Source organism: Penicillium expansum, assembly GCF_000769745.1.
Source record: "Penicillium expansum strain MD-8 chromosome Unknown contig3, whole genome shotgun sequence".
Lineage (NCBI taxonomy): Eukaryota > Fungi > Ascomycota > Eurotiomycetes > Eurotiales > Aspergillaceae > Penicillium > Penicillium expansum.
Genome location: NW_015971301.1, coordinates 189,514 through 202,577, shown reverse-complemented (window position 1 = coordinate 202,577; position 13,064 = coordinate 189,514). Strand labels below are relative to the sequence as shown.

The window sequence follows — 13,064 nt, the reverse complement described above, 5'->3', positions numbered from 1 at the left end:
ATAGTGGAGCTGCGTTCTATAGCTAGCTGGTATCTTGTAGCCCAGGAGCCATGAAGACATGTTGAATATTCATATGTGTAATATAAGGATATTTTAATCTACTCACATTCGAAAGCAGCACGGAGTAGACATCTCTCTACAACGAAATCGACCAATCAGCAAGTTTCATTGGACATGGACAATCCAATGAAAGGGGTAATTTTCAGTTTCACAATACGTTAATTACGCCCTTCGCCTCCTGTTCTTACTGTACCATTACCCAACCATTACCCAACAGAGCTCCACCTCTTTGTTGCATGAATTATTCCTTTGCATTTCCTTTCAGCCCTCGGTCTTCTTTAGTCGCATTTTTTTACCTCTTCATTTTATCTCAACTATTCTTACTGTTTGACATGTGGACAGTTTGACAAAATACTTGTCGGGCGTGGGAAAACCGGCGCAATGAATGCGATTGAGCAGTCTCCCGCGCCGAATGCGCTGGCGCATTTGACCAGGGTTCCGATAGCTCAGCTTTCTCCCGACCTTGAGAAATTGGCTGAGAAGTCTTTCCTTGCAACTGTAGCACTTGTGTGGCCTTACTCGTCTTCGACCAAGTCTGTGAGTCTCCTGTTAGCGGAGCCGGATTTCCGCCTGAGGGGCGCGAAAGGACAAATCAAGGTCACGTTTCATGGACGCGTCGCAGAAAAAGTCGCAGAATCCCATGTCGGAATTGGGGATACCGTTTGTCTAGCCCTGAAAGACGCCAAGTTTGTCAGCAATGAAAGCGTCCAGAAAACCCCGGGAAGGTCTGTCGCGTGGGATGCGCACTTTGAGAATGGCGTGTCTCTCGAGGTATGTTGCTCTTAAACTCGACTTGTGTCATACAGAGACTTACTCCTGGCCATCTAGATCTATCAATCTTCCCAGCCCCCATTGACAATATCGGTGGAGCCGCAAGTAGCAGCACCACACGAAACCGAAATAGCACCACCTGCAACTCCTAGTGGGAAATCAATCAATCCCGAACTCGACCTGCCTTCTAGTGCACGCCCCTGGGGATCACCGATATTCCTCAAGTCTACTCGAACTTCATTCGGAGGAACAATCCGTTCCGATTTCGATCCTTTTACGGAGGAAGATGGATTTGTTCCAGGGAAAGGAAGGAAAAAGCCGAGATACAGCTTGCACAGGGAAGACTGGCGCGTCATCAATGAACCAGAAAGCCCCCCTGAACAAGAAGCCCCCATGGATTGGGAACAGGCTTTGAATCAATCTATCGATCAAGAGCTCGACGAGGCAGATTTGGCGAGTGAGCCTTCCCATGACCCAACGATGGATGCCGCCCAAGCTCCAACATACACAGAGGATGTGCCACAAGAGCCTGTTCCAGTGTTTGCGAAGCCCTCACTGGAATTTTCCGGGAGTATCCTTGAAAGACATGCCGACGAGTCGAATGTTTTGTCTCGTGAACAAGTTGATAATCTTGAAACCTCTTTTCATCTACCAACGGATACACCGCAGATCCGACCCATTCCTTCTCCGGGGCTCCCGATCCCATCGCCCCTTATATCTAGTCATGGTGACTCGACTAGCTATTTCCTGCCATGGACCACACCCACCCAGTCGCAAGAGATTCGATCTGTTCCTACCGAAATGGACACCCTAGCAATACCCGCAGCATCCTCCACCGACGTCCGGGATACCAATGCCATCGATCCCATTCACGCAGAGATAGCGGAACCAACTTATCCAGATGTTGAAACCATCCAGCAGGAACATGTCTTCGATGCCGGTTTTGCCTTTCGCGATGATTCAGCATCACCTCCGGGCTCGGAAGGTTTACCGGGAAAAGATCAAGTTGAAATACTCGACTCCTCTGAATCTATTGTGGAATCACATGTAGTTGAAGCTGACGTAGCTGTAAATTCCACCGGCGACGAAGCTCAAATGTCAAATGAAGCGGAACATGGGCATGCCTTCGTTGATCCTAACCTATCCCGCGACCATCCAGCGTCAATTTCGGCCCCGGAAGGTGAATTGGATGAGTCTCCTGATATCGTCGATGAATCCGCCGCCGCTCAAGTTGATGCTGGTACCGAAGATGCCACCGACGAAGCTCAAAAATCAGATACTACAGATGACGAACGGATCATTGATCTCAGTTACCTATGGCGCGATGATTCAGCAGCATCTTCACGCCCCGAGGAGCGCGCGGAAGATGAACTACTCGAATCCTCGCAAGAGGTGGATGGCTCAGATCTTGGTCAAGCTGATCTTGCCATCGAAACTGCCAGCAACAACGTGGGATCTCCTCAAACCCCGGATAGATCTCATGAGGAAGATTCTGAGCGAGAGCCTCAGTCGGTCAACTATCCCGAACCAACCTCCGCCTTTGATCAGGATGCGATCAATGCCCTCGAAAGAATGATAACCGCTCGGGATGAGGAAGTCGAAAGGAAGAGAGACAGGGAAGAGGAAAAAGAAATGGAAGATGATATCGATAGTTCCCCCAGTCAAGGATATGGTGAAGAAAATGACGAAATGGTCAAGGATCAAGAAGTGTACTATGCGGAGTCAGTGGAAAATTATGATTCACAAGATGAATGTGAAGAGGACGACCATTTCCCTTGTGATCCGCGATTGGCCAAAGATGACTTCAGTGTCATTGGATCCAGAGATGAAACTTCTGAGCAGGAACAGAACCTACCTCCGCAGACGGGAAACCATGAAGTGATCGTGCTCGACAGCGACAGTGATGATGAACCTGCTTCCAATTATCCGGTCGCCCCAGCTTCCCAGTCAACAGAACGAGAGGATCTTTCGCACTGCTTTGAATCCGGACATCCAGCTGTCTCTCCAGCTGCAGCCGATTTTGCAACAGGTGTACAGGAATATCCAGAGCCGTGGTATGTCGGTGGAGATGGTGGCTATCACGGGGCTGTGGAAGAAGGTTCCGATATTGATGAGCGCGAAGAGAGTGAGGAAAGCGAAGAGAGCGAAGAGGGAGAACAGCGTGAATACAATCAGCAGGATGATCGAGTTCACGAGAGTGACATGGATGATGACGAATCCACCCAAGACCACTATGATACAGACCATCCATCCGAAGTAGCATCACCCAAACCTGAGCAAGACGAAGATGAAGAAATGGAAGATGCGGAGCTCATCGAAGAAGCTGACACCGATGAAAATCATGATGTGACCAAGCTTGGAGCGGAGAAAAGTGAAGAGCGCGAAAACAATCAAGAAGATGACCGAGTTCACGAGAGCTACATGGACGATGATGAGTCGTCCCAAGGCCACTACGAAACGGACCATTCATCTGAAGTGGGATCACCCAAACCTGCGCAAGACGAAGATAAAGAAATGGAAGATGCGGAGCTCATCGAAGAAGCTGACAACGATGAATTTTATGCTGCAGCCGAACTTGGAGCAGAGACAGAAGTGCCGGTTGACCGTGTCTCTGACGATGGGCAATCAGGCAATACTGATCCAAATTTGCTTGATATGCCTAAATCTCATCATCAAGATCCACCCTCAGTAGTCAAAAGTCCTGCTGGGCATTATCTCACTGGGGACGGACAATCTGATTTGCATATTCCTTCATCTGCTGGAAACATGGCCGATTTTCTGTTGAGGGATGAGCCGACAGTCGAAGGACCTGAGCCCCTCGGCGGTCGAGTCTCGGCGCCTATTAGGCCTCCATCTGAGCGACAACTCTTAACTCCAGAGCCCACCCAGGAAAATGCATCCACGCGTGAACCAGCCCATGATCTTGAACCCGACACTTCATCCACAATCGAAGAAAATGAAGCTCCTACTAGTCTGGATAAAACTTCGCAGCCCGACCAAGGCGATGGTCTCAGGGCCGACCCCGCAAAAAGCACCCGGCAAGAGCCCCACGTTGATGGACATGATGGTGCCATGCCTACTTCGGAACTCGCTGAAGCCGCGGAACCCCCAGCGACGCCCGAACCTAGGCGCTCTCTGGAGGTTGTGATTAGCACCGAATCTCCAAAAACACCGACAGCTCCCGTTTCACGGCCCTCGATCCCTGACCGTAATGCTTCTGGACTACGTAGCAAGCTTTCCTACTTCGCCCCGCTTGCTACACTCATTGATCATTACAATGCTTTAGTCGATACCATCTCGATCGTGCACGAGGCTTCGCCGATTAGCCGAGCCAAATCCGGTTCGAAAGACTGGTTCATGACTATCCAACTTACCGATCCCTCCATGGCCGGCACGACTCTTCGTGCTCAGATTTTCCGGCGCTACAAGGCCTCGATGCCGTCATTGGCAGAAGGTAACGCCGTACTCTTACGCGACTTCAAGGTTCGGAGCCTCGATCACACCGTGATGCTTGTCAGTGTAGATTCCAGCGCATGGGCAGTATTTGACGGTTCGGGTCCTGATGCCGAAACGAACGGACCCCCTGTTGAATATGACTCGCAGGAACGTGCCTACGCGTCTGGCTTGCGTCGATGGTACGTTGAAGTTGGCTCGGATAGAGTTGCAGACCATATGCTCCAGGCAGCTATCGAGAGAGACAGCGAGGAGCGCGATATGACACCAAGCAGTCAGGTGCCGAGCGAGTCAGGAAGTCCAGATTCCAAGCGTGGCTCCCAGCGCAAGCGCAAGAGCAATCGAAGAGTCACTATCCATGAGCTCCGGGATGGCACTCGCTACACTGAGGTCGGGTCTCCAAACAGTGGAAACAGCAGTGTTCACGAGTTACGGGATGGCACATTGTATGCCAATATTTGAACTGGTCGTCTTGACATCTTGATACTTGACATGGCACTTGTCACAGTTCCCATGTACCTACGGAGTAAAAACCAATGAATTCATATGAACAAATCAAAATTATTTAATTGTAATACTGACACATATCGGCATCTCTATTCTCTGGGAATAAATGTCGCATGTACCTGCCTGTTCTCTTGTGTTATCACCCATCCCATCTATCATACATGTCGTATGGAACTACCCAGACAGCACCATTTCCCCCGGACTTTGGTATAACATCACCGTCTCAGTTGACTACATCAAATCCGCTGCCGCGTATTTATATTAGGTACCCTCAAGAATGGAACCGGAGTGGCTGCGCTCGACCGGCGAACAATGTACAGCGGACACAGGTGACCCTCCTGATTCTTGGTTCTGGGCCAATTCGAAGAGGCCCTGCTCAGCTATGCTATGGAGACGGGAATGATTATAGGCCCGTATAAGGGGTGTTCCCTATTTTGCGGTCATATTGTCTAAATATATATGAATACTTTGTAGATCGGGCAAAAGTCCCAATTGTGTAGGAAATTGTGAAGACAAGGATTGATGTATTGCTGGACCCTTGCCAAGGCGACGACCGCAATTTAACGCCCCCACAATTTCCTCTTGTAAACCACTTCCAAAACTATGAAATTCGACAATGTTAAGCCGACAGAGATCGTTTTCAAGGAAAGGTTTTTGCCTCTACCTATTCGGTGATATCTCTCGTTCAAATCCACCAACACATATGTATCATGAAGGTGGTAAGCTGAAGAAGTCCTACCTACCTAGGTAGTCCCTAATATATATAGCACCATGGAAGGGGACCGCGGTAAGGAGGAGGAAGCAATTGTCATGGAATTCAAAGATGCCATAGTGAGTGCGCTGACTATAGATATATAGTGAACCTTTTTCTAATGCTCATAAATAGGCTACTAATGTCGTCAAAGGGGAGCTTGACGAAACATACTTGTTTTACTGTGGCTCATGATACTGTATTTTTCCAAATGCAATGTGAGGGTAACAAGGATCTAACCCTGGCAACCAAAGATGGTCATATTCCTTCATAGTTTTGAGCACAAAAGAGAGGACCGGTAAGAACTCTGCGCTGTATTGTAGAAAATGTGTTTTTAATATAGATCCTATCGGTGTTGAGAAATAGTAAATGTCTATATTCGTCAATGGTATATACGGTGGTGCGCTTGGCACGATTATCATGACAAGCATGATTCTACATCTTAGACTGCTTCTCTGCCGCAAAGTACTCTGCGCTCACAGCAGCCTGGATCAACTGATTGGCAATGGCCGTAGGAGGGGGCAATCGCAAACCGCCCTTGTATTCCGGACCAGCCTGAGCGCCCAAGTCACTTACACCAATACGCAGTGCCTCCTCAACTTCCTCAATCTCAAACCAACGCGCATCCTCCAACTCAGGATCGTGTTGTAAAGAGATCGTTTCGTGGGCGGGGTCACTGACCTGGGCAATAGCACCAATCATCAAATTGGCCGGATACGGCCAAGGCTGCGAGGAGTGAATAACAACGCGAGACAAAGTGACACCCGATTCCTCCCAGACCTCTCTCCGCACAGCATCCTCAATAGACTCGGCTGGCTCAATGAATCCAGCCAAGGTGGAGTACCACCCTGGCGGGAATCGCTTGGAGCGTCCGAGCAGAATCCGCTTGCCGTCGGCGGAAACTACCGCCACGATGATAGTCGGATCAGTACGGGGGAAGCAAAGGTTTGACAGTGTAGTACGGGTATTGCACTCCGGTCGTTGTTCCTCCTTGCCCTCAGTTGCTCGTGCAACATCTGTCGGTGGGCAGGCACGTTTGGTTCCTGCATTCACGGCCAGGGTACGGTGGCCGCATGTGCCACAGAAGGTGTTGCGAGTGTTCCAGTCCATCAGCGCGCGTGCCTGCGCGTAGACAGCAGCTACCCCGAATTAATTAGTTACTTCTTGTCGACCTAGAAATTACGATCTCGTGTGCATACCTTCATCTGCGGAGAAGGACATGACAACCCGTGCTTGGAAGAAAGATAGTCCCTTCGCCTCCATGGCACCAATGATGTCCTTCGCTGCAGTCTGCTGCTCTTCAGGGCCCTTCGGGGTCACATCAACTGCAAAGTACGGCGTGCCAGAGTAGATCTTCCACGCCATCCCTCCTTCCTTGCGACTCTCGTCTAGTCCGAGGAATATAAGGGTCGGGTGTGTCTTGCGCGAATCATAACTCTTGATCATGTCTTCCTCGGATGTATCGAATGTATCCTGGGGCACAAGCTTGCGGATCTCTTCATACTTGGCATAGTATAGCTGTGCCGGCGACGGGGTCAACGGCGCTAGGTTGTTCAACAGCACAAATCGGGCCGAAGGGTGTTTCAGAGCCGTAGACAGGAACGGGTGGTCGGAGCGCAAGAATGATAGACGGTTGATTGGAGAGCCTGTAGATTCTTTAGCGTTGCTCCGCCCTATATATGCGAGTTTAAGACATTCTTACTGGAAAAGTAATTGACTGTCTCTTTACCGAAGTGTCGGGACAACATGGAATCCGCAAGCATATGAGCCGGGGTGGGGATCTGAGGGGTCGTGCTCATTCTGTAAAAGCAAAGTTGCTAACGAGGAATATCTAATGTCGTAAGTATATAACAAGAAAAAAAAAATAATCAACAATGAGTCTATATCCAAGATATCAAGAAACGCGGAAACCAGCACAGACAGCCTTGGAGGGCAGAGGAATAGCATTAATCAGCGACCGGAGCCTCGGGACGTTTATACAGACGGATTACAAGTTTTTGGTCGGAGTTAAGCCGATAATGCCAAGAGGAGAATAGATTACAGTAACTTACAGTTACGTTATTACCAGTGAAGCGGGGAACATGAGCTCCCCACACACGTGACCGCATTCTTTTGACTCTTATCGCCGATGAGCCTCTGTGCGAAGCACAAGATACAGACGTCTCAGTCATATTAGGCATCATGGGGCACCTGGTCACTCTAGCAACATGGTATGGCTGACCGATTTACTATTCCGCTACTAGAGGACCCAGCGCTAACTCTTTTTAGCTCTCTCAACCAGTGGGCTCTCGACTTTGAGGGCAATGCGGAGCGTATCATTGAAAGCATTCGGCAAGCTAAGGCTGCTGGCGCTACTTTGCGCGTTGGGCCAGAGCTTGAAATCACCGGCTATGGAGTTCTGGATGGTTTCCTTGAGGGCGACACCTTCTTGCACTCATGGGAAATGCTCGCCCGCATCATCGACCATCCCGATTGTCAGGATATTGTGGTTGACGTGGGATTGCCAGTTCGTCATCGCAATGTGCGCTACAACTGCCGGTGAGTGGTTCTGATGCAACTAGTATTGCATTAGCTGATATGTCCTCTCAAGCGTGATTTTTTACAACCGGAAGATTGTCCTGATCAGGCCGAAGATGTGGCTTGCCAATGGTTCGTTCAATTGCTCTCTATACTTGGAAAATTAGTTGTTGATATTTTCATTCTAGATGGGAACTATCGCGAACACCGACACTTTACCCCATGGCAGCGTCCGCAAGAGGTGGAGGACTACTATCTGGAATCAATTGTTGGAAAGGTTACTGGCCAGTACAAGGTTCCATTCGGTGATGCCGTTATCAGTACGAGAGATACATGTCTGGGTCTTGAGACGTGTGAGGAGCTGTTTACCCCCAATGGGTAGGTGTTGAACTCGCTATGTGGCTTTGGATACTAACAACTGATTTTAGCCCTCACGTTCCATATGGTCTAGCTGGTGAGTCTCAATGTCCAGACGACTGCGATCATTGTCTAATTCAAACTAGGTGTTGAGATCATCTCCAATTCTTCGGGTAGCCACCACGAACTGAAGAAGCTTGACACTCGTATCAATTTGATCACTCAAGCTACCAAACTGGTAAGTGGAAGACAACGCTACTATAGGACAGCACTTTCCTTACACATCACAGAGCGGTGGAATCTACCTTTATGCGAATCAGCAAGGTTGCGACGGCGATCGTCTGTACTACGACGGATGTGCTATGATTGTCGTCAACGGTGATATCGTGGCCCAAGGCTCACAGTTCTCTCTGAACGATGTTGAAGTTATCACTGCAACGGTCGACATCGAAGAAGTCCGCACCTACCGGTGCAGCGCAAGCCGTGGAATGCAAGCGAGCAAGCAGTCGCCCTATGTCCGCCTTGATCTTGATATCAGACTTTCTCGCCGGGATGAAGATGCCGCGCCTAGCCTCGCGACTGCTCAGCCTATCAAGCCCCGATACCATTGTCCCGAGGAGGAGATTGCTCTGGGACCTGCCTGCTGGCTATGGGATTATCTTCGGAGATGTGGAGCCGCCGGTTTCTTCCTCCCTCTAAGCGGTGGTATTGATAGCTGTGCCACTGCAATCATTGTGCACTCCATGTGTCGCGAAGTACTCAAGGCAGTGGGCGAAGGTAATGAGCAGGTCATCAAGGATGTCCGCCGTTTGTGTGCGAAGCCAGAAGATTCAGAGTGGCTTCCTACGACCACTCAGGAAATTTGCAAGTAAGTCTTCCAACTGTTGAGCCTGCATCAGGCCAAATTTCTCTGTGGTCATGTTGGGCAACATTGACCAATTCTTCCAGATCTATCTTCCATACCAGCTACATGGGCACACAAAACTCAGGAAAGGAGACACGAGACAGAGCGACCCGACTGGCCAGTGATATTGGTTCTTACCACATTGACTTCAATTTCGATACTGTGGTCACTTCTATCATGAATCTCTTTACAGTTATCACTAACTTCCAGCCTCGTTTCAAAATGCACGGTGGATCTCCTGCGGAGAATGCCGCCCTTCAGAATGTGCAGGCTCGACTCAGAATGGTCCTCTCATATCTGTTTGCCTCATTATTGCCGACTGTGCGTCAACGCCCTGGTGGTGGTGGCTTGCTCGTTCTCGCATCGTCTAACGTTGATGGTAAGCCCAAACACCTACCTTGTACTTTGCTGAGCACCTTCACTAACCGTTATTGCAGAATGGTATGCCAAAGCAAATACACTAATCTCCTTCCACATGACTAACTCAACCCATCTAGCTTGCGAGGCTATCTCACGAAGTACGATGCCAGTTCCGCCGATGTAAGCATCATTTTCCACAAGTCCAGCACACCTCCTACTTCAAACTAACCAAACAACCAGCTCAACCCCATCGGCTCCGTAAGCAAAGTCGACCTGAAGAAATTCATTTCCTGGTCCGGCCGCAGCTTCGGCCTCCCAATCCTCGAAGAATTCATCCACGCAACACCCACCGCCGAGTTGGAACCCATCACACACGACTATGTTCAGTCCGACGAAGCCGACATGGGCGTTACATACGCGCAGCTGGGCGTTTTCGGGTACCTGAGGAAGGTCTCCAAGCTAGGCCCGTACTCTATGTACGAGAAGCTGCTCCACCTGTGGGGTAACGAATACAGCCCGCGCGAGATCTACGAGAAGACCCGCCATTTCTTCTACTACTACTCCATTAACAGACATAAGATGACTGTTATTACGCCTAGCTATCACGCTGAGCAGTACTCCCCTGATGACAATCGTCATGATCTGAGGCAGTTCCTTTGTATGTTCTTCTCTCGTTCTTGGGTTTGTGTGTTGATGCTAACTTTAACTGTGTAGACCCGCCGTTTACTTGGGCGTACAAGAAGATGGAAGATAATGTTAAGTACTGGGAATCTAAAGGGTGGACTACTGCCAAGGGAGCGAAGAAGAGTGTCAAGGCTGATTAGATGTAGATCGTGTTGGGTTTAGAATTTTCAAGATGTTTTGTTTACCTTGCTAAAAACCAAAGTATTGCTTGATATTCAAGTCTCCGTAGCAGTTAAGATTGGATAATATGTAGATGCTTAATAATTTGCTATGAAATATAGAACCTGCTGGTATTTACTTTTTAATGCAGCATTTGGGGGAAAAGGAAAACGAATGAATGTACATAGAGCCGCGTGGCTCGAAAGGACATCGGGAAGCAGATTGCAAAGATATGAAAGGAACGCCATCCGGAAAACAGTGGAACATTCAAATTGTAAATCGAGGAAACGCGCTGAAGAGTCATATTAAAGGAGGTCATATTAAAGGTCATAGCCAAGGAAGATCGGCGTTCGTCGTAGATGTTGTCCAAACAGAGTCCTAGTCTCTCCAGAACCAACCGTTTTTGGATGAATCGGACTCAAGCTTGGAGCTTTCCTGGGGATGAGACACCTCAACAGACTCGTTACTTTCCTCTCGGCCATCTGCGAAACGCCTCGTATTGACGATCTTACTCTCAACCGACCCATCCGGAAGCCGAACACGTTCCGTTCGAGTCATAGTGGAGATGACACGGGACTGCACTGGTTCCGAGACAGCTTCAGTTGGCTTGGAGTCGATTTCGGCCGGCAAATCCCTGGGTGTTTCAGGGACAGATTTCTTGTTGCCGCCAGATACAAGATCTATCCAATTCTCATTATCGTCATGACTGTGTTGATCATCGGGAGTTGGAGGACTGCGTCTGTATTTCTCAAGTTCCTCCTGTTGCTGCCGTCGCTCCTCAAGGAGGAGACGCAGAAGAGGGCTTTCGGAGACACCGCGGAAGAATTCCCGTTCACGATTTTCGATATCATGCAAGAAGCGCTCATACAGGTCCAGCTCGCTGTCAGCCTCCTTCGTATCTGCTGATTCTTTCTCTTTCTCGGGTAGAGATCGAGACTGAGACTGGTCTTGCTCTGGGCCTGCACGGCTAGACAACGTAATGCCTGACCAAGGCTGGCCATTTGTGCGAGGCACATACTTCCACTTATCTCCCAAGCTGCCTCTTTTAACAAGCCCCTGTAGCCAATCCTTTCCAGACTCGGATCTCGTGGCGGGGGCATTGCCATCGAGCATCGGCTTATCGTTTTCGAGTCGGAGTAAATCCTCGAAGGCTTCTCGCCACTGTGGTTCGGAAGGGTCACGGTCGGAGTTGAGATGCAAGGATGACATGAGAGATGAGAAAACGCCCTTGTCGCGGTGCGCTTGGTATTGTGCTTGGCGTTCTAGATGCAGAGGCGAGTATGGACTGAACAGGATATACCCGATCGGCCAGGTGGGCGAGTCAGTGTCCTCAAACATATCCCGGAGGAGAAGGTTATGGCCGGAGTGTAGGAGTTGCGATGCGAAAGGGAAGAAGCGGTCCTCAAAGAATCGGTCGAAGAAGGAATCGAGGCCAAAGAAATCGGATGGTCCATTACACCACTTTCTCCAGGAATCATCGCTTTCAGGCGAAGGTGATAGTGAGTTCTTTGCATAGTTGCGTGGATCGTCTCCATCTCTGTTGCCCGGATAACCACTCGCACTTTCTCGATCCGTTGGATAGCTGCTGTTCTCCGTATTATCACCGGTTCTTTGGCGAGCCATTCGATTCTGGTAGCCGTGATTATCCGCAAATATATCCCAGTGGCCGTTGTGAGGTTGGGTCACCATCGAAGGGAGGCCCGTGATAGATTGAAGCATGGTGGAGACCTGCTCATCGGCGTAGCGCCGGAAGGCGACGAACGGGTTGTTCTCATCATCAGGCCAGTCCTTCTGAGTCGAAACGTCCTTGCGGTTGATGTCTTCGTTGCCCATGATTATGATAACACCAGAAGAATAACAATCGATACTACCTTGAAAGGCTGATGGAGGGAAAAGTGAGGAGATGCAGACTTGAATACATGTTGGGGAGCCCCACTTGGCCTCACGTGATCCCCAATGTATTTTTGTTTTCACCTCGTTTTTTCACTGTTTTGTTTTCTTTACATTTCCAATTCGGTGTGACTTTAGAATATATGCTACTCTCTGTTCTTTTTTCATTTGAATTTAATTTGACTCGAAAACCATACACAAACACAATTTTGTTGAGCCGCTGGCGTCATTCGAAGGTTAGAGACCCACAGCAGCTAAAGCGGGAACCATAGTTCAATCTCCGAAGTATGGGGGACAAGGCCGCAAACGCGGCCTTGTGATATATTTTTAACTGTCTTTTTAGATATCTTTTTAGGTATCTTTTTAGGTAGTTTTTCTAGATGTATGTGAATGTGGTAAAGAAAAGCATACTTTGTGCAAGCGACGTTTCTATGTATAATTGTGATAAGAGTCAAAAATATACATTTTTAGAGAAGGATAGGAGAGCTCAGTGGCGCCCAGAATGTTTAATGAGCGATTTCAAAATAAACGAAGAGATATTTAAATGTCTCTAAATCGGAAATATCGATATTGTCTTCAGTATGGTCGATCCTCAGTATGTAACTTCATATTCGTTCCGTTGAATGTGCCATTAACGATCTAGGTATATAT

The 13,064-nt window shown here is 48.9% G+C and overlaps 4 protein-coding genes across 4 annotated transcripts; 2 read left to right on the top strand and 2 right to left on the bottom strand.

The window, feature by feature from the left end:
- Positions 1 to 441: 441 nt before the first annotated feature.
- Positions 442 to 4,746, top strand: PEX2_000740 (uncharacterized protein; the record flags this gene model as incomplete). The annotated part of the gene is made up of 2 exons (XM_016737352.1): positions 442 to 831; positions 889 to 4,746. The coding sequence occupies 2 exons, from the start codon at positions 442 to 444 to the stop codon at positions 4,744 to 4,746; spliced, it is 4,248 nt and encodes a 1,415-aa protein (XP_016599067.1).
- Positions 4,747 to 5,977: 1,231 nt separating this feature from the next.
- PEX2_000730 (NAD(+) diphosphatase) lies at positions 5,978 to 7,341 on the bottom strand (the record flags this gene model as incomplete). Its single annotated transcript, XM_016737351.1, has 3 exons — positions 5,978 to 6,681; positions 6,742 to 7,215; positions 7,272 to 7,341. The coding sequence occupies 3 exons, from the start codon at positions 7,339 to 7,341 to the stop codon at positions 5,978 to 5,980; spliced, it is 1,248 nt and encodes a 415-aa protein (XP_016599066.1).
- A 382-nt stretch (positions 7,342 to 7,723) lies between these two features.
- On the top strand, positions 7,724 to 10,504 carry PEX2_000720 (glutamine-dependent NAD(+) synthetase; the record flags this gene model as incomplete). The annotated part of the gene is made up of 12 exons (XM_016737350.1): positions 7,724 to 7,752; positions 7,811 to 8,080; positions 8,133 to 8,191; positions 8,248 to 8,437; positions 8,488 to 8,513; positions 8,563 to 8,654; positions 8,707 to 9,284; positions 9,365 to 9,699; positions 9,758 to 9,761; positions 9,818 to 9,860; positions 9,921 to 10,338; positions 10,395 to 10,504. 12 exons carry the CDS (start codon positions 7,724 to 7,726, stop codon positions 10,502 to 10,504), a joined length of 2,154 nt encoding a protein of 717 aa, XP_016599065.1.
- Positions 10,505 to 10,901: 397 nt separating this feature from the next.
- On the bottom strand, positions 10,902 to 12,356 carry PEX2_000710 (uncharacterized protein; the record flags this gene model as incomplete). Its single annotated transcript, XM_016737349.1, has 1 exon — positions 10,902 to 12,356. One exon carries the CDS (start codon positions 12,354 to 12,356, stop codon positions 10,902 to 10,904), a length of 1,455 nt encoding a protein of 484 aa, XP_016599064.1.
- Between the last annotated feature and the right edge of the window lie 708 nt (positions 12,357 to 13,064).